The 21,810-nt window shown below is 39.2% G+C and overlaps 1 protein-coding gene across 7 annotated transcripts in view; it reads right to left on the bottom strand.

Annotated features, from left to right (window-relative positions):
- Positions 1-21,810, bottom strand: part of EFCAB11 (EF-hand calcium binding domain 11) — a 188,267-nt gene that overhangs the window by 127,840 nt on the left and 38,617 nt on the right. Inside the window, exon 7 of one of the 7 annotated variants that reach the window (XM_060122294.1) lies at positions 17,766-19,542. The exons of 5 other annotated variants lie outside the window; for them this stretch is intronic. In XM_060122294.1, the coding sequence (XP_059978277.1) occupies positions 19,524-19,542 (19 nt within the window). In that variant the 3' untranslated portion in view covers positions 17,766-19,523. Of the gene's footprint in view, positions 1-17,765; positions 19,543-21,247; positions 21,285-21,810 lie in introns of those variants that run through there. One more of the 7 variants, XM_060122211.1, reaches the window with a different exon arrangement.

Raw genomic sequence — 21,810 nt, 5'->3', positions numbered from 1 at the left:
CACACACACACACACACACACACACACACACACAAATATCTTAAGTAAAATATTAGCAAACTGAATCCAACCGTGTATAAAAAAAAAATAGCATGACCAAATTACATATACACACACATATGTATAAGCCATTCAGCACATTAACAGATTAAAGTAAAAAAACAATATCATCTCCTCGATAGAGAAAAAGCATGTAATAAAATTTAATGCCCATTCTTGACAGAAACTTTTGTGCTAGACTAGGGAGGAACTTCTTTAATCTGACACAGTATCTAATTATAAAACATCTATAGCTATGATCAAAGTAAGTGATAAAATGTTGAAGTCTTTCTCCCTGAGTCTGGGAACAAGATATTATCAACACTGGAAGTACTAGCCAGTGTAGTTAAGTCCAGAAAAAGAAATTAAAGGCATAGGATTGGAAAAGAAGAAAGAAGATGTTACTATTTTCTACTGGTATCATAATCTTCTTAGAAACACCTTTAAAAATCTACAGATAAATTTAACAAGGTTACTAGATATAAGATTGATATACAAAAATAAATTACATTTCTATTTGTTTCTGTAAGTAATTAAAAAACAATTTTAAAAGCTACCATTTTAATACCAACAAAACTATAAAATACCATATTATAAACTCCAAAATTGCTAAGAGATTAAATCTTAATTGTTTTCACCACAAAAAAGAAATGATCATTATGTTACCTGAGAGAGGTGTTAGCTAACACTAAGGCAGTGATCATATTGCAAGATATAAATGCATCAAATCAACGTTGTACAACTTATACAACATTATATGTTGTACAACTTATACAACATTATATGTCAATTACATCTTAATAAAAAACTATAAAATATGTAGGAATAAATCCAACACAAAAAGAGAAAAACCTATTTGCAATATAGAGTAGTGATTAAAAGCACAAACTCTATACACAGGCACCTTGGTTTAGAAACCTGCCTCTGACATTTACTAGTTGTAGGATCTTGGGCAAGTCAATTAACCTCTAGGTGCCTCAGTTTCCTGTGTGAAATATCCCATATTACTAGGATTACCTCATAAGGTTGTTAGGAAGACTGAATACAAAGTAACAGAATGAGGCCTGGCACACAGGAAACCCTTAAGAGTGCTTTAGAAAGTGACAACCGTAATCATTATGATGATGATACTGGTAGTGTGATGGTGTAGAATATTATAAAACTTTTCTGAAAGGCTTTACAGAATACTTAATTAAATGGAAAATATACCATAATCATGGATAGGTAGGCAATATCATTAAGATGTCAATTCTCCAGAAAATCTGCAGACTCAATGCAATGTTAATTAAAATGTGAACAGGGTTTTTGCCTCTCAATAAGCCAGTTTTGGAATTTAAAACAAAAGACTCCATACAACCAATACACTGCTGCAGAAGAGAAGTAAAGAGGGAGAGTAGCCCTACAGATATTAAGATTTTATGAGAACAATGTGGCATTGGTGCAGGGATAGGTTAAGTGACCAAAGGAACAGAATAGAAAATTCATAAACAAAGGCAGAATGGCAGAGCTGTAGAGAAAAGAGGGCAGTCAATAAAAAGAGCTGAAAATATTGGTTATCCATATGGAAAAAAAGTGAAATTAGGTTCCCACACACACACACTATGCCATACTAAAAAATCAACTCCAGAAGAATTAAGGACTTAATTTACAAGAGCAAAACTTTAAAAATTATGAAGAAAATATGAGTATTTCTCTGACCTTGAGATAAGAAGGGGTTTCTTAAATAAGATACAATCACTCTACTACAAAAAAATTTATAAATTCAAACAAATTAAATTTGATTTATATTTCAAAAAAGATACCTGAAGAAAGTGAAAAGATGAGCAACAAACTGGGAGAAGACATTTGTTAACTGACAAAATATTTGCCCCAAGAACATATATAAAGAACAGGTTCAAATCAACAGAAAATGCAGCAGCAAAAAAATGGGTAAAAATGACAGACATATTTACAATTTACAGACAGACAATATACAGATATATAACAAACATGAAGAGATATGATAGATGAATCATTATTAATCAGGGAATACAAATCAGGCCCATGATGAGTTATTATGCCCACTCCACTAAAAAAGATTAAGAAGTCTGACAATACCAAGTCTTGAAGAAGATACAGGTCAACAGACTCTCTCACATACTGATGACTGGAGTGTAAATTAATACAAATGATTTGGAAATATCATTTGGTATTATAATATTTTGGCACTAAGTAAATATGCCACTTTGGAATAATTTACCATAACACTTAGCTTATTTATACAACCTGCTGGAAAGACTAGCATGTAAACACTAGATAAATAAGGAAGGAAAACAGTGTACATTACTTCCATAAAACTAATTTAAGGAAGTATGATAAACAGTTCTTTTGATGCTAAGTAACTAAAAATATGCCAGCAACAAAAAAGCCAAATGCATGGAAACCTATCAGTCAAGGAAATCAAGCTGTAAAAATACACACCAATTTCATATAAAAATAGACAGTAAAGCCATGATTCTATAACATATATACTACAGACAGAATGTTTGTATTCTCCCAAAATTCTTATGTTGAAACCTAACCTGCAAGGTGGTGGTATTAGGAGGTGGGGACTTTGGGAGATGATTAGGTCATGAGGGTGGAACCCTCATGATTGGGATTAGTGTCCTTATAAATGGGACCCCAGAGAGCTCCCTTGCCTCTTCCACCATGTCAGGACACAATGAGAAGACAGCTGTCTGTGAACTAGGAAGCAGGCCCTCACCGGACACGAATCTGCCAGCACCTAGATCTTGGACTGCCCAGCCTCCTGAACTATGAGAAATAAATTTCTGTTGTTTAAGCCACCCAGTCTATGGTCTTCTACTACAGTAGCCCAAATGGACCAAGACACCACTGCAATGGAGAGCACATTACGCTGTGGCTGAGAGACCTTGTTCTTAACCTTGATTTTACGCCCATCTCGGTGTGCAACCTTGGGTGGATTATTTAAACTCAGATGTGTAAAATAAGAGACTGTACCAAGTGTTCTTTAAGAATCTTTTTATTGGTGTCTATAACCCTATAAGAAACTTTTTATCAAGAATTAGTAAAATCGTGATGTAATTTCCTTACATAAGTAGCATGATATTTAATCCAGACTCAAGTGCCTTTGGATAATAACAATGTCCACAAGCTCTGAGGAGAGAATGAAGCATTAATACAGCATTACTATAGGATTAGTTAAAAGAAAAAGTTGTTTTCCACACATAGAGTTTCCAAGTGGTAGATGAATTTGCTTTTTGGTAGATCAGAGGTGTTTTATGGTATAGCCTATTAACTACACTGAGGGAAAAAAATCATAATTTAAGTATTAAGATTTAAACATGAAGCATTAAATTCTATAATGTCAAAGAATCTGAAGAGTAACATAAATCTTGCAGAAACAGTGTTCAAAGAGCTTAATATAAAATAGGAAAGATTAGCAGTTGTTCAAAGACAATTTAAATACTTTCAACAGGCAGAAAACATAAGATCCTATTAGTATGCTCAAGTGATACTACCCACATTTTCTATATAATTTTAGACTTTGGACATGTCAAAGTCTATAAAAGAGAAAGTCCTCTGATATCCCAGATATATGTCAAAAGATACCCTAATAAAAAAATGAAAATATAAGCCACAAACAGGTAAAATTTTTTATGACTCATAAATGAAAAAGGATTAGTACTGAGAATATATAAAGAACCCCTATAGATTAACATAAAAGAGACAACTCAATATTAATATGTGGGCCAATAATATAAATAGGCAATTGACAGAACAGGAAACTCAAATGGCTAGCAGACATGATGCTGAACTTTACTAGTAATCAGGGAAATTAAAATGATAATAAAATGCCATTTCACACTCATCAGCTTGGCAAAAACTACAGAGTTTGATAACAAGTGTTGATGAGGATATGGATAGAAAGGAATTCTGATGCACTGATAAGAGAGAACGTGAAAGACCACTTAGGGAGCAAGTCAGGTTACAGATCAGCATGGCTCTGACCCTGCCATTCCACTCCTATGTATATGTGCTCTAAAGGATAGCTCCCACATGTGGACAAGGAGACACTGTAGCACATCTGCGATAATAACAAATGAGTCTATCAACAAGAGAATGGATATATAAATTATGGGACACTTATATAATAGAAAAAAATGTTCTGGGGAAAACTTCCTTCCCCCTGTCTATTTCCATGCAGAGGGACCTCTTTTGGAGTAACATTCCCAGCCTCTCTCCACCTCCCCACTCATTCCTCCTAGAGAAATAATTGGTGTCCACTTCTTCTTTTCTCTGTAAGAGGCACCTGACCGTGTGGGGCATACATAGTGCTCTGCTCCCCAGTGCTATGGAGGCAGAGCTCAGGTGGGGAGTCCCAGGCTAACTGCACAGCCTGTGATTAGAAGGGTAAACCTTCTATTTAATCCTGGCTGCATACTAGCAAGCCTGTCCCTCCAATGGAGCTATCTCACAAATAAAGCTGATATTTTTATCTACCACTCTCTAACACTTGCATCTATTTCTCAATTTATTCTAGATGGCAAGAGAGGGTGCTAGTTATTGTACCTCCTCAGGCTTCAACAGAATACTATACAGCAGGGAAAATAATTGAAAGATACCCGTATCAAGGGGGCTAAGTCTTTAAAACATAGTAAGAGAAAAGGCAATGTGCATTTATGTAAGCTTGAAAGATAAAACAATACTATGTATTATTTAAAATACATAAATCTGTATCATAAAATATAAAGACATACATGAATGATTTTAAAAATTCAGGATAGTGGTTATCTCTGGGGCAGAGGAAGGGAAATGCAACCAGGCAGGGTTACCCAGTGGGCTCCTCCATCATGTTTGGAATGGAATGTTTTGTTTCTCAATCTGGGAGGAACATACATATTTTTTTCAGCCTCAAATATTTCAAATACACACACACACACACACACACACACGCACGCACACACTTACATACCACATGTACATCTACAAGAGAATAAGCAGCAGAGCTGGAGAAGCTACAAGAACTGCCTGAAGTGGCCTGCCCTGTTAGTCAGGCCTGGCCAGCTCTTTTCCAGACCCCCTGGAACCAAGCCAGTGGGAGGAGGGATTGTCCATGCCTGGAGATGGATGCTAAATGTAGTCCTGGCTTCTACAGTGTTATTCTAAACAGGAGGAAAATCTATTAAACCACAGAATCAGTGACAGTTAGAAAGGATAAAGCAAAACAAGAATCCAAGGAGTGGAATTACTAGCAGCAAACCATTGAAAGGCTTCTAGAACTTACTTTTGCTAGAATGAAACCTAAACTATTGCCTTTTAAAAAAATCTTTTTATTAATTATCTCTAAAGGAAGATTCAATAACTGCTCTTAGTAATGCATCTCAATGTCTTATAAATCACTAGAAAGTTTAATTCAGTGGAAATTTTCAGTCAGTATATTATGACTACATATGGTCTGAAGATGCACAGAAAGGAGATAATCTGTATTATTTCCTGATTCCCTAGGCTAATCAGACACTCTGAATCATCACCATAATAATAGAACAAAGTCTGCAAATCTGTGTTGCTTCATTTAAAAGAACATATATATTTTAAACTTTCATATATATTTTATTAAATTGTTAATTTTTAACAACTTATTTCTTCCAGAAGAAAGGTATTTAAATGATAAATTCTTTTTAGCCTGATGCACACGCAGGCCTCAAAATACCATATTTTTTTCTTGTCTTGTATCTCCAATGAAGAGGAACAAATGAAGACTATGTTAACGTTACAAATCACTGACATTTAGACTAGATATTCGGTCCTTAGTACACGTTATGATTTGCAACCTAGGGGTAAATAAGATGTTAGAAAAGGTAGCTGACCACCGACTGAAATAATAGATAGAGTGCAGGAAAGTTGCTTTCCAACGAAAGCCTATCACATTTTCTGCTGCATCAGTCTATAACTGCCCGGTAGACTCATCAGTTTCTTGTGCCCAGCATGGACTCAGAAAATATCTACTGAACTGATTCACTGATAATTAGAAAGAAACATGGGAAGACGGTGAGGATCCAGGAGAGGATACTACAGCCCACAAGCATGACTTTGTGTACTGGGAATGCTCAGAAAACCTACACATCTTGAGGACTCGAACATCTTTCTTTAACCCTTCATCTCCCTGTTTACAAGGTATAGAAACATAAATATATAATATTTATACAATATGCTGAGATATGGTATGATACAACACAGCATAGAGAATAAAATAATACAGCACCATATGGGGCAGCACCCATGAATAATCCATTATCTTGCCCCCCTCTACCTTTCAAATTTCACTGCAGATCTTGCCTCTTGCCCACTGCAGTCCAGCCACTCTGGTTTTCTTTCAGTTTCTCAATCCTGCCAAGCTTATCCCCACATCAGAGCCTTTTTAGCTGCTTTTCCTCTTTCTGGGCAGCTCTTCTCCCAAACGGCAATCAGCTTTTCATCATTTAGGTCTTATTCCAAGGTGACCCTCCCAAAACGCCTTCCCTTACCTCCCCATCAAAACCACCCCCTTGTCAGTCATTCTTTCATTTATTCTGTTTTACTTTCCCTATAGCACACTATCCCTACCTGAAGTTAACTTGTTTGCTTATGTGGTTATTGCCTACCTTCTTACTACTAACCTGTGAACTCCTTGAGCGCAGGGACCTTGTGTGCTTTGTTCATGGCTCTGGCCCTGGGACCCAGAAAGGGACCAGGCACACAGTAGGTCCTCAGTAACCATTTAATGAATTAACAAAAATATGCCTGCTCAATTTAAAATCCCTCAATTTCAAGGCTTTTTCAAAGAATGTAACAAATGCATTCCCTATTTTACCAAATTCAAAATCCTGAATATTGGGTTTACTTAAAAATGGGGGTGGGAAGAAAAAAATGGAATAGGATGAATATTAGAGAGCCGATCCCACTGCAAAGTGAATGCTATCATTTTACATATTTTTAATCACACTGATCCGATCCATTAAAAACCAAAAATAAAAGCTTCCACTATCTTTACAGTAAGCACTAATTTAATTATATTCTGTTACTACAGCTATTACATTTTCTATCCAAATTGCATTGTACTTTTCTAGCAATGATATGAGCTATCTCAATATGTCGCAGGTATTCTTGTAGTCTGAGAAACAGTGAGAGGTGAAACACAATATGAACATATTACTGTATAAAATGCTTATAAAATGTCATTCCTTCTCTCAGCCAGAAAAAGGAGATACAACACATTAGGTCAATCATTAGGAGAGTAAAAGCCCACGAACAATGAATGCATCTGTGTTATGCATGAATCCGGCTCTCTTACATGTCTACTAGAATCTGAATAATTGTGTTTTACTGAATACACATTTAAAGGAGAAAGCCATCCCTTAGAAAAAAAATTCTAGAATCACTCAAACATAACTTTATGGCACGGTTTCGGAATCTATCGTGAGGTATTCCAAGTGAAATTTAAAACTCCTCATTTTTCAAGCTGGCCTGTTACAACTAATAGGTTTTAAAATGATGAACAGCCACAGAACCATAAAAAAGATTCCATTTTATAAAACCAAAGATCGTTCTATCTGAAATGAAGTTTCACTTTTAAAACATCATGCATTTGAAAAAAAAATCATATACTCCTGGAAGCAATGGGCATTTTCCATGAAAGAAAATGTTACTGGGACACAGCAGCAGCACAGAAGTGAAATATACACTGTCAAAGAAAAGCTGGTTTGCTATTTGGCAAATACAGAGCTTGTTTCCATATAATGGGTAGGAGAGAAGGGGAGGGGAGACTCCAAGATTATGTTCAGGAAATTAGGAGAGACAAAACAGAAGTACGGTATTAGAGCATGTAAATAATCACAATTTATTATCTACTTTTAAGATCCCTTTCTACTGAAGTGCAGAACTTTAAAAGGCAGTAAGACTGTGGTTAAAGAAGCATCTCAAACCACATCTCCTATTTGCACACAGTAGGACAAAAACTCAGGGGCTAATAGGGCAAAAGGTATGGCTTCCGATGGAGTCCTTTCGGGGGCGGGGGCTCCCAAGATCACCCTCAAGTTTGATGATTTGCTATTTTTTCCTCTGTCCTTGGGTCAAAGTATTTGGAGAGAGAGAAATAAATGCCTCTTGATGGCAGGAGAGTCAAGCCGCTTTGCAAAGGCCAGCACCAACAGTGGGCGGGGAGAGGACTGGTTGTGGCCATTTTTGCAAACAATCGACCACAGCAATCTGTGAATGCACGTGGCCATTTTACAGTGAACCGTGTCTCTGAATAATACGGCTTTGGTGGATTAATGTGAGATCTGTTAACTCACTGAGTTCGATGTGAGAGATGTGCTATAATGACCATAAAAATTGCTATCCTCATGCATTCATAAGGGACATGGAAACTTGCACCTTGGGGTGTACAGCAATGTTTTGAAGATTGTGAGGGGTCTAATCTCCCTCCACCCCTGAGCACCTGTGAGAGACAGATCACACACAGGAAGAGCAATATAAGGCAGGTAGCATGCACTCAGAGCAAAATGAGAGGTTGGGAAGCTACCGTAACAAGCGCTGGGAAGAGGGGGATACTCACTGAGGAATGGACTGACCAGAACACGATAGAGGAGGAACCCGACCTCAACCTGAGGGAGGAGCAGGGCTCACAGAGCAGGGAGCACGGGAGGGGACATCCCAGAAAGGAGCTATCATGCACAACGGGGGCCACGCGGAAAAACAGCAAGATGTGTTTAGGTAACTAGTTCATCGCGAAGGAAGTGAGAACAGAAGAAAGTAGGAGCCAGAGGGTAGCCAGCCTATGTGAATACTGAGTTAAGAGTTTGTTCTTACAAATGCTGGTGAGGGTGTGGAGAAAAGAGAACCCTAGTGCACTGCTGGTGGGAATGTGAATTATGTAGCCCCTGTGGAAAACAGTATGGAGGTGCCTCAAAAAACTAAAAATAGAATTACCGTAAGATCCAACAATTCCACTCCTGGGTATATACCTGGATAAAATGAAAAAACTAATTCAAAAAGATACACGTAACCTGATGTTCATAGCAGTGCTATTTACAACAGCCAAGACATGGAAGCAACCTAAGTGTCCATCAACAGATGAATGGATAAAGAAGATGTGGTATATATATACAATGGAATATTACTCGGTCACAAAAAAAAAAGAATGAAATTTGGCCATTTGTAGTAACATGGATGGACCTAGGGAATATTATGCTTAGTGAAATAAGTCAGAAAGAGAAAGACAAATCCTGTAGGATATCACTTATGTGTAGAATATAAAAAATAATACAACTGAATATATATGCAAAACAGAAACAGGCTTACAGATATAGAAAATAAATTTGTGGTTACCATACGGGAGGGGGAAAAGGAGAGGTGTACGTTGGGGTATGGGATTAATAGATACAAACTACTATGTATAAAATAGGAAAGCAGTAAGGATATGTTGCATAGCACAAGGAATTATAGCAATTATCTTGTAATAATTTACAATGGAGTATGATCTGCAAAAATACTGAATCACTATGCCTGTACACCTGAAACTTATATAATATTGTAAATCAACTATACTTCAATAAAAAAAGAAATTCTGGCCTTTAGCCTCTACACTTAGATGTAAGGCCTAGACCCCTGGACTAGGGTAATGGGAAGAGGGCTGACAGCACAAAGACACTGAACAAGCAAAGTGACTTGATTTAGAGCAAGGACAGAAAAGGAAAAATCAATGGCTGTGAGAATGAATCTGAGAAAATCGTGGTATCACTGACAGAAATAGAAAGAAAGAGCTGACCTGAGGACAAGGATAATGACTTTTGATTTAAATATGATGAACTGAAGGTGGTAACAAGCAACTTGAAACATTTTCAGCTATGCGCTGTGTGACTTTACGAACATTATTTAACCTCTCTAAGCTCAGTTTTCTCATCTGTAAAATAGGAATAATAATAGATGACTGTGAGGATTGAGTGAAATAATGGCAATGCCCAGCACTCACTAAAGCACTCGAAAAATGACAGATATTTTGGCCATCATTATTATTCATCTTATATTTGACAAATTGCCCAATAACTCTTTTTTTGTCACATGAACTGATGACTGATACACCTCTTATCAGGGTTTTTTTGTTTTTTTTCCCCAATACAACTGAGATAAGTCAAAACACTATTCTAATTGCAGTCCTTGTAAATTTTCCACAGCATTAGAGACTGAGCAATTTACAACCTGCAGAAGGCTCCAAGTCTATGACAAATTCATCACGGCAAACCATTAAACCTAGTATGTCAGCTGATCCAGCTGGATTAGATGTGAACATCTGATGGCTACGGTTCTCCCTATGAAGCAGTAGGTTTATGGGGCTTCTTTACATTGAAAACATGGAAAGAAAAATTCTGTACATGATTTAATAATAATTTGCAACATATTAAGGATCGCTTTGAGATGAAAGTTTTCTGTTTTGCTTTGTTTGGGGTATAAGAAAATAAGATTAAAGAGAATAAGATTCTAGAGTAATAATGTAGCCATGAAGGGTACATTAGCAATGGGGAAACTGAGAGAAGGTAACTTCCAAGTAAATCTGAGAATTTAACATTGTAATTATTAGTAATGCTGGGCAGTGAAACACAAATATTTATCATGTACATGGTAGGTGCTTAATAAATAGTTGTTAAATAATGCTGAGTGAAAGTGATGATGGTGATCGATGACACTGATGATGAGATTGATGATGATCAGTGAAACTGACGAGCAAATGATTTGCTTGCCCTTTCCTTCACTTCTGGCGATTAGTTCACTGTGCTATTAATCATAATTTTCTTTAAAGAGTAAGTAAACAAAAGGTATGGAAACAGAGAATCAAGGTATTTAAAGCTAGAAGTCCTTTAGGAGAAGAAACTGAGGTCCAGGGAGGTTAACAGACTTGCTTAAGTCAATTCCCCATAACATGAGATCCGAGCCTGAACAACTAACCGACAGCCCTGCGCACATCCCACCACCCCACGATGGAGAAGAAAAGAGTTACGGAGAAGCTCAAGCCAGTCAGTTCTGTGATTGGTTTGAAGATCTAACAAAGGGGTGAGATGAGTATACGGATTCTGAGAAACAGCAACTTCAATTATTTAAGCCATAAATGTTTCTCATTATGATGTTTAAACAGATCATGACAGGCTAAAATACAGATTTTTTTTTTTTTTGCCATTAATGCACCCACATTTTATAGCATTGAAGTATGAGGTTTTTGATTTTTTAAAAAAATAAATTTAGTTATTTGTTTATTTTTGGCTGCGTTGGGGTCTTCATTGCTGTGTACGGGCTTTATCTAGCTGCGGCGAGCAGGGGCTACTCTTCGTTGCGGTGCGCAGGCTTCTCATTGCAGTGGCTTCTCTTGTTGCGGAGCATGGGCTCTAGGCGCACGGGCTTCAGTAGTTGTGGTACGCGGACTCAGTAGTTGTGACTCACGGGCTCTAGAGCACAGGTTCAGTAGTTGTGGCAGATGGGCTTAGTTGCTCCGCAGCATGTGGAATCTTCCCGGACCAGGGCTCGAACCTGTGTCCCTTGCACTGGCAGGTGGATTCTTGACCACTGCACCTCCAGGGAAATCCCATGAGGTTTTTGATATTTTTATCAAAAGATTTTATGACCAAATTGTCAGAAATCAGGGAATTTTATAAAAAGGGTGTTACAATTTAGCTTAAGTGTTTTCATATATCCACAGTCTTAGGTCCATGAAAACGCTTATAGCCATAGATTATATAGCTCTATTTTTGACTGCAAAAATTTACATGCTGTCCAGATCTTTATTCTACTGAAATTGAACTGGAAAAGGCCCTTAACTGAAATTCCTTCAAAATTATAAATTGTAGTAGATCTGACTGAGAAAGAGATTCAAAAGCACATGGGGAGAGATGTAAAAGGGAAAGAAAGGCAAAGATTCTCCATGTGTATGCCTATTTGTGTTTCCAATCTGGAGTCAGAATGTCTGGGTCAAAACCAAATTCTATCAGTTACTGTGATCTTAGCCAAGTTACTTGGCCGCTCTGTGCCTCAGTTTCCTCATCTGTAAAACAGGGGTAATAACAGTAGCCACCTCGTGGGGTTGCTGTGAGGGTCACAGTTAAGACAAGCAAAGCATTTAGAATGGGGCTTGGTGTACAGTAAGCACTCTGTGTGTTAGCTCTTTAGATCACACCCTCAGGTCTACTCACCTTTCCTGTTCCATCTCCTACTCTCTTCCGCCCACTCTTTGTCTATGCTCTTCTCTCTCCTGGATGCTTTCCTTCCAGGGATTCTTCAAATCCTAACTCAGTTGCTAAGTTCCTCGATTACCCTGGCTGGAATTAAATCCTCTCGCCTCTCTGTTCTTCTACAGTAGGTACCATTTTCTACTTACAGTCACTCTGTGAAAGACTGTCCCTGTCTGATTTGTTCCTGTAGCCCTGAAAGTACCCTTCTTAGTGTCTTGCACATGGCATTCAGCAAGTACTTGTGGAATAAACCAATATATAGGGAGAGTAGTCTTCTCCTGCCTTATCAACTGGTAGCTGTTATTATCACTATTATTAAGGAGGAAAGGCAGGTCCTAGGAGGCCCAAACTACTGATGCAAAGCTGAGGCAAACATCATGACTGTCTTTTGGAATAAAGCATAATTTATGAAATGCAAAGCTAATTTAATTTCATGAAAATTCAGAGAATTTCTGGAACAAAATCAATGGAGAATAAAACCTCAGGTTTGAAAGGAAGCCAGATTGGTCACTACCCGGACTGGGAAGGGCGTAGTATTATTACTATCATCTCTCGATTACCCACTGTGAAGAGGCGTGGCCCTTTCAAGATCAATCTCATCTGCCTGGGGCAAATTATCCCTGAAGTCAAAATCCTTTTATGTTCTCTGCTTCTTTCTCTCCAACAGTCTAGACACCTTCATAAAATCATTAAGAAACAGTGAGTGCCTACTATGGGACAAGCAGAGTGTTTTTCATGCATCCGCTCATTTGATCCTTCAAACAACTCTATGGTGTTGGTTCTCTTAATATCTTAATATCAGGAAACTGAGGCACAGAGACATTAAATAACTTTCCCAAAGTTTACTTGCTACTTCAACTCATCTTACTTCAGTCCATCTCCCCACATTTATTGTCCTATATGGGAGTGGGAAGGGGATCAGTGTGGAATATCTGGAATATTCAATTGCTGGTGGGAAAAAGGGCTAGAAGGATTCTTCAGGGGCAGGTCAGGTCTGGTCTGCTAAGGGCCGGGCAGGAAGTGCCAATCTTACAAACTGCAATGACTTTCAGGGGTCAAAGGAACCCAATGAACTCAGGCTAGATCCCCAAATCCTGGGGGAATCCACGCTGGTAGGCACAGCAATGGACTCTCTGGGCAATGGTAATATAGGGACACCAGCAGACATTCCAGGTGACACAGTCATTTCAGAGCAAGAATCAGCCAGGAGCTGGGAGAAGGTGGAGTCCTGATCATCAAGACAGGAAGCTAGAAAAGGGAAGCGAGAGTCTGGGACAAGCCTTTGTGTTAATCAGGAAAATGTAGGAAGCTGGATGTGCTGAGCCGGACTCACACTGTGGGGTTAAGAAGGTGAGTTTGAGCCGGGGGTCACTGGGATCAACCCAGATAGAGGTTATTCTTCACACTGTAATAGGAGACACCAGGTAAACCACAAATCCGATCCTGTGGCTTCCCTACTTAAAACATTTCAATGGCTTCCTGCTGTCCTTAGGATCAAGTTCAAACTTCTCAGCAACTTCCAAGGCCATTCGTGACCCAGGCCCTGCGTGCCTTTCCAGTCTCAACAGTCTGCATTTACCCTTCTGGCCCCACCCACCCAGGCAAACAAAAATGAGTATATTCAACAGCAGACTAGCTATAGTTAACAACCCTTAGTTATTCAAAGGGCCAGTCTCCCCTGCTGACCTCTGCGGATACACTCTGCCTAGAACATGCTCTCTCTTCCTCTGCCTGGCTATTTCCACCCTTCAGGTCTCCCATCAGCCACCACTCCCTCTGAAGTCAGCCTCCATGCCCCTTCCCCAGCCTGCAGTCAGCAGCCTTCCTGTATATTCCCACAGTGCTCTGTAGTCACCTTTCAGGATTGACCATCTTGGATTCTGACCACCTATCTCCCCAGCTAGAAAATAAGCTCCTAGAAGGCAGGGCGGTGTCTGTCTTGTTTACTTTTATATATTCCCAGTGCCTGCAATGCAGTAGATGCCAACAAATATTTGTTTCCAAAACAAAGAAAGAGCACAGGACAGAGACACCTCCTCTAGAGATCAGGGTGCAAAGAGAACACAAGAGTGTGTGGTGCTCATTAAGTGTGAGGTGAGAACCATGCAGCCAAGCAGGGGCCCAGGGAGGATTTGGAAACGTTATCAAATATGTAGGGAGGGTCTAAATTTCAGTCACTGATTTGAAAGCTATACACAGTGTGTCCAATGCAGTCATAGAAATACAGGGGTCCCTTGAGTGCCCAGGTCACCTTGGGTGTTGACAGCTTCTCACAGAAGACATGAGAGTCTGACTCCAGAGTTTTTATCACGTGGGGAGAAGCAGGAAGAATGACAGTGAAGGGGAAAACACAATATTCAGAAAAGTTAAACTGTTATCTCTTTGGAACTGGCATGAGCCTGCTAATAAGCAGCCAGGGAAAAACAAAGAGGTAAATAGAGAACCGGGAACGCTGTGGTATAATATCTGAATGTGGCAAAGGGGAAACCATAAAGACCATTTTGTTTTAATCATTAAGAAAAGTGCACCTAGTTCACATGCTATGGATCAGGCTCGGGGCGGCGGGGGGAAGACAAATTAATCTAAGGCTATTCATTTTGTGATAGCTTAACGCAAACAACTTTTAGCAACATTATGAAGCCAGCTAGTAAAATAAATAGAAATGAAGTCCAAGGGATTTAAAGATGAAAAATTTGGGGGGTGGGGAGAAAGAACTGCACAAAGCAAATCGGACAAAATACAAGGCTAACCAAACAAAAGCTGAATCATATAAATAGGCATTGCCGTGTGCCCTGGAGGACTGCCAAGGAGAGTGAATTTCAACAAAGAATGCTTCTGCTACCAGTCTGGAAAACTTCAGTTCCAGGAAGGTGGGAGGGAGGCTGCAGCCATTGCTGAATGACACTGGGGAGTGTGGGGCGGGGAGGCAGGCTCGGTAGACAAATGCTGGAACCTTCCCCTAGCAAGCCATGAACAGGCAGCTCACTCCCTCTCCATGCCCTCCCATGTACCCCACACACACCCAGTTATGAGAAACAAGCCCAAGTCTTAGATGAGAAATTGGCAACAAGGGCAGCGGCCTTCTCTTCTCCATTTGCAGATCAAAAGACCACTGTAAACACCCCTAGGCTACCATGCTAGTATCCAAAGGGTTGAGATGAACCCAGTCCCTGCAGCCCAAGTCAAACCAGGCATTGGCAATTATCTGTGAACTTGGATGCTGGGGACAGAGCCCCGGGCTCTGTGTGGAAGAGTCCTAAGAGCAGTACTGTAACCCTCGCAGTGATAACCCTCGCAGTGATAACCGTCACCACCACCAGAACAGTCCCCCCTGCCTGAGTATTTATCCCTTGGCAGGCACAGAACTAGGCCCTTTGCATGGATTATCCCTGTGAAGCCCCCCGCTCAGCCCTTATTTTCTTAATTTTATAGCTGTTCGCTCTACAGATAAGGAAACCAAGGCAAGTTAAGATACTGATACTTTTCAAAGGTCTCACAGCCAACAAGCAAGGGAGCAGGGATTTAGATCCACACAGTTATTCCCAGACAAGCTCTCTTAACCAATAAAAATAAAACCCAGTAAAAGAAGGTGGATAATCAACAAGCACTTATTAATGGTGGGCATGGTGTGTACTATGAACTCTGCTAGGTTAAAATGGGTAAAATGGTTTCTTTTAAAAAAAAAAAGAGGAAGACTAACTAGAATTCCTTTTACTTAATCTGTAAAAAAATTCTTGAACTTTATTAGCCTTCAAAGAAAAAAGGGTCCCTACTCTAATATCTACCACAAGGCTCCAATAAGTATGTAGGTTGCTCAAACCCCTACAGAAACTAACAAACCAAACCAAAAGGAGAGTCGATAACATCTAGCTCAGTGGCTTTTTTGGGATTGGCATTACCCAAAATGCAGACTTAGCGCCAAATACCGGGAGACCTGCGAATCTGAAGTTCCTTAAGATTTCCTTAGCATAGTAATGCTTTCTCCTCAAATTTCCGTATTGCTGTCTTTATCGAGATCTCTGTACATTAATATGTGTTTTTTAAAAAATATGACCTATTTTTCCAATGGGACTGAGGGGGAAAAATCACAAATGCATATTTAAACCCATAGAATATTTAAATTCTCCCAAATCTTATCATACATTTTTAGTACTTTCTTTTTGAGATGAAAGATAAAAACGTGTGTGCATGATTAATTGTCACGATGAAAGAATACTGGGCAGTTGCTTAAGAAACGAGAACAACAAAGGAATAAACTACTGCAGGCATCACCAGGACTGGAATGACACTGCTCTGTGTACTCGATTTCCATGGCAACTAGCAATGGGAAGATGAATGTTTCATAGTCACTCCGCTCTGCGGTACACGTCTATAAATCAAACTTACATAAAGAGCACAAGATTTCTGCTGTGGGCTGTATGCAGAGCCGGTTTATTTTCCTGTTACTGTATGATTATGGAAAAGCAGCACAGAACAATGAGGTCATCTTGAGTGGGGAACAAACTCAGAAATTACTAATACACCTGAGGCATAGAATGCCATTCGTCTCGGAGGAAACCAGACGCAGGCAAGGCAGACAGCGAATGGAAACCCTGCCTGCCTCTGTCAGGTATGGTCCTGGCACTCATCTGCTCTGGCTGAGAACTGCATGTTGCGTACCTGGCGTGGGCTCCCTCCCGCTGCTCTGCTCTGAAACGTATGTAGGGGCACCTTAGTTAACTGCCTCCCGAATGTAACTGCAAGGTTTCATTCTGATAAACTGGGCAGAAATGATACACCATGTTTCGTATGAAAGTTTACTGAGGCTGAACAAGCATGCACTTGTTTTTATTTACACCCCAAATGGCTCGTCTTGTAGAAGTCAGGATGGAAAATTAATGCTTTGGCATTGAATTGGGAGTCAGAAGGCCCAAGTCTTGACTCTGGTCTATGTAACCTTGGGTAAGCCATGAAGTTCAGGTAGCTTCCATTTTCTTAGCTATGTTACGAGAGACGGTGGATGTGATTTTTAAAGTCTCTGCCGCCATCTGCTTCCATGATTCTGTATCTTGAAAACCCAAAGGTCTGAATCAATCAGATCTAACCAAAGATATTAGTTGTGCTATCCCTAAAAAAAATATATATATATAGATATACCTTACACAGTTATACTTTTAAATTCTATACTGGCTAAAGTGCCTAAGTCATAGTGTTTTATGATTACCATTGCATTGAAGCTTTCTTCTGATTTGTTTCAATTTTTCAAACACAGTATATGCTCTGGAAAACTTAATGAAACCATCAGAGTTTTTTTGTTTTTTGTTTTTTGTTTTTTTGCGGTACGCAGGCCTCTCACTGTTGCGGCCTCTCCCGTTGCGGAGCACAGGCTCCGGACGCGCAGGCTCTGCGGCCATGGCTCACGGGCCCAGCAGCTCCGCGGCATGTGGGATCTTCCCGGACCGGGGCACGAACCTGCATCCCCTGCATTGGCAGGCGGACTCTCAACCACTGCGCCACCAGGGAAGCCCAACCATCAGAGTTTTAAATGCAAAAAAAAAAAAAAAATTGTTACAGATGATCCTAGAACTGATTTTTATGATATAATATAAACAATATTTAAATTTAAATAATCTTCCTGTTACCTAGATAAGGGCTGCCTATCAATTCCTACCAAATGGGAAGCGTCCCGCTTCTTTTTTTCGTATAATTAATTTATTTTTTATTATTTATTTATTTATTTTTGGCTGTGTTGGGTCTTCATTGCTGCACGCGGGCTTTCTCTAGTTGCGGCGAGCGGGGGCTACTCTTCGTTGCGGTGCACGGGCTTCTCATTGCGGTGGCTTCTCTTGTTGCGGAGCACAGGCTCTAGGCACACAGGCTTCAGCAGTTGTAGCGTGCGGGCTCAGTAGTTGTGGCTCGCAGGCTCTGGAGCACAGGCTCAGTAGTCGTGGCACACAGGCTTAGTTGCTCCGCGGCATGTGGGATCTTCCCGGACCAAGGCTCGAACCCGTGTCCCCTGCATTGGCAGGCGGATTCTTAACCACTGCGCCACCAGGGAAGCCCTGCGTCCTGCTCCTTGAAGTTTGCAGCTCTCAGAGACATGGTGAAGCTTTCCTGGACCCCATCTTTGGAAGAGTCATGCTCAGTAAATTTTGTGGAACAAATAAATGGATGGATGAACAAACTCTTAGTAACACCTTTGCTACACCTTTCAGAAATATTATATCCCCTTCCCCGATCTTACATGTTTAGGCAGATTCAGACCAACACATAAATATCCCCAGGATAGACAGGCAAATATCTGAAAACCAGGTATAACTAGATGAGTATCTGTTTTGTGAGTCTGTGAGTCTACAAAACCCTTGTGAAACTTTATAAACTACAAACAGCTCTTCATTAGTGGAGCACCAGGCGTGATCAGACACAGAGAGGACCTCCTGTGCTAAGGCCCTGGCTGAGTCCAGGAGTACCATGGGGGCTCAGAAGTAACGGAGTCACAGTCCCTGTCTCACGGGAGGGAAAACAACACCCAAAAGCACCCGGTACCTTATCTAAAGCTTACACCACCTCTGGGGAAAAGACGTCATTATCCCCGCTTTACAAGTTGGGGAAAACTGAGCTATAGAGAACTGATATAAGTGACAGTTATGAAAAATGTAGGGATATTCAAAACCTGACTTCCTGAATTGATAGGCAGCCCTTATCTAGGTAACAGGAAGATTATTTAAATTTAAATATTCTTTATGTTATAAAAATCAGTTCTAGGATTATTTGTTTAAAATGGGTTTTTGTTTGTTCGTTTTATTGGGGTTTTTGCTTTTTTTTTTTTTTTTTTTTACTTTTTAAGACTTATAGTTTCATTAAGTTTTCCACAGCATATTCTATGTTTGGAAGATGGAAACAAATTAGAAGAAAGCTTCAGTGTGATGATAAAACCCTAAAACACTATTAATGAGGTGCTTTAGCCAGTACAGAATTTAGAAGTATAATTGTGTAAAGTATATATTTTTAAGAATAGCACAAGTAGGGGATTTCCCTGGTGGTCCAGTGGTTAGGACTCAGTGCTTTCACCTCTGGAACCCGGGCTCAATCCCTGGTCGGGAATTAAGATCCCGCAAGCAAGAATAGAACAAGTAACAACTTTGGTTAGATCTGACTGATAGATTCAGACCTTTGAGTTCCTGACTCCAAGACCTCTGTGCTCTTCTGACTGCAACTCAGGACACATTGAAGCAACAGACTGTTGCTCTACTGGACTTCTTGGGCACTAAAAAACAAAGTTAAACAAACACACCTAGCCCCTAAAAAGCCCAGTAATAGTTAAAAAAAAAAAAGTAGTAATAATATAAAACAATATTTCTTAAATCTACTGTGCTAGCCCACGTTATGTCCCGCACTTCCATTCCCCTGTCAGCAGGTTAACGGCTATTTCCAGGATGGAGCCAAGTGTTATACAACCATGCAATTTCCGATACGTGAACCTTATGGGAGCCAATGACATCTTTACAGAAGTTTATTAGAAATGTATTCTGCCGTCAGAGACACTTGGTTTGGTTCCTAAGCTTAGAAGATGCAGTAATTTGGGCACACATTTTTGGCACTGATTTTTCAAAAATTAATAAAGTAACATTTATTAAGAAAGCCTCCAGGTTAACCTCCTCGCCTTCCAATTAGTTTCTTATCAGAGTTTTTAGCACCACCAACTGGTTAAAGAGATCAACTACAAATCTGCTTGGCTCTCAATCTGCTTTGTTCATTAAAAGAGGATCATACATATATTTCACATTTAATTTATGTTAAAGTAATTTATTTCAGTCACTAAATAAAATTAGAAATGCCTTTCCTTGTTAGTCAAATAAAAAATAATCCACTTTGGCTTTTTCACTTAAAAAGAAGGTACATTTTGCTTGGTAAGTCATTAAAGAAAACTAAATCTACCCACTAAAGCTAATCTGATTTACTCTACCATAAACTCATACTCAAAAAGCAAAGACTAAGAACTACAATGAAAATTAGAAACTAAGAGAGCGATAGCAAACTAAATGGTATTGAATACTATGTGAGTCTACAGTGTCTATATAAGACATTAATTTAATTGGAAATAAAAATGATTGAGGAGGTAATTTCACATTTTTAAAAATTTGAGCTTTTTCTATCAAGATTCCTGACTTAGAGATGAATGCTGCCATGTGACACATGAATATTTACTGCCATTTATCTTTCCCTCCTGTTTAATTGAACCACATCTAGCAATGGATGGTGTACACAGATTGCGGTTCAAATCTGATTTCTGTACAATGAATCAATTTGTGAAACTATGTATTCCTGAAGAACTAAGTCCAATTTTTTTCCCCAAAACAACCAATTTGTGGATACAAGTTGTCTTTGAAAAGTACATCCAGCCACTTGTTGTCATGACACGTTTGTAACAGGCAGAATAAATAGCACCACAACAAATTTGGTCACCAAGAGAAACTTCTCTACTAGACAATGTACAAGAGGGAAAGAAAAAGAAGCTTCCATCCAATTTATTAAATTTGACTCTGATAGCAGAGTTCTGTTAAAAGCTTTCTGCTCACAGTTTAAAACTGCTGTAATAATTTCACGATGATAGCAGTTTAAATCTCTACACAAATGGGTAGTCAAGTTCATATATTTTAAAGCCTGACTCTAAATCTGCAATTGAAAATCCAGTAAAGAAGATAATTTGCAACAGACCCAGATAAAATTAAGGACCAGCAGCTGCCCTACCCCATTTAACACACAATTTCAACATGTGTACTTTGATCTTCATTCTATTCCTCTGCTCATTTATTTACTCATTCATTCTTTCACTCATACATCCATTGAATATTCTCTCTCCAGCAAAGACAGTTAAATTTCTGCAAAAAGGGAAACAAGAATAAGACTCTTCTACTGTCCCCTCCTCTCCTTGGATGCCAGCCTTGATATGCTGTCTCCAAGGCACAGAAGATTTCCATTTGAAATCATGAATGGATTACCAGGAACCTTAACAGTAAGAAGACTTGGGTTAAGAAAAGCATTTTATAACTTTTATTGTTGTTGCTATACATGTTCTTTAACATGACTCTTGAATGATACTTAAAGCTAAGTGTGTTTAGACATTTTAACTGTAAATTTTGTCTACTCTACTATTATTATTAGACAGCAGTATTCTTAAATCAAAAAATACAATTTTGAGATGTAGCAGAAACATCTGTCCATTAACAAGTACCAGCAACGTGACTGCCATCAAATTAAAAAAAAAAAAAGTTGATTACTTGTCAATTTCCTACGACTTTTCTTCTTTAACCAAAAGATAAAATGATTGAGAAGTCTAAGTCCAGTTTGGCTTGAGATTAGCAATAAAGGTGCTCAGCTTTACCTGTAGAATAGGTATGCATAACAGCTGATGTGTAGATCACTGCATCAATTCAGCAAGGTAATACTAGCAGGTGTTTAATGAATGGGAACTGCCGTCACTGGCACTGGGTTGGCACGGTGTCACAAAAGTTGGGAAGGAGCGAGCATCAAG

Source organism: Lagenorhynchus albirostris, chromosome 1 (genome assembly GCF_949774975.1).
Source record: "Lagenorhynchus albirostris chromosome 1, mLagAlb1.1, whole genome shotgun sequence".
Classification (NCBI taxonomy): Eukaryota; Metazoa; Chordata; class Mammalia; order Artiodactyla; family Delphinidae; genus Lagenorhynchus; species Lagenorhynchus albirostris.
This window is presented reverse-complemented; position numbering and strand designations above follow the sequence as displayed.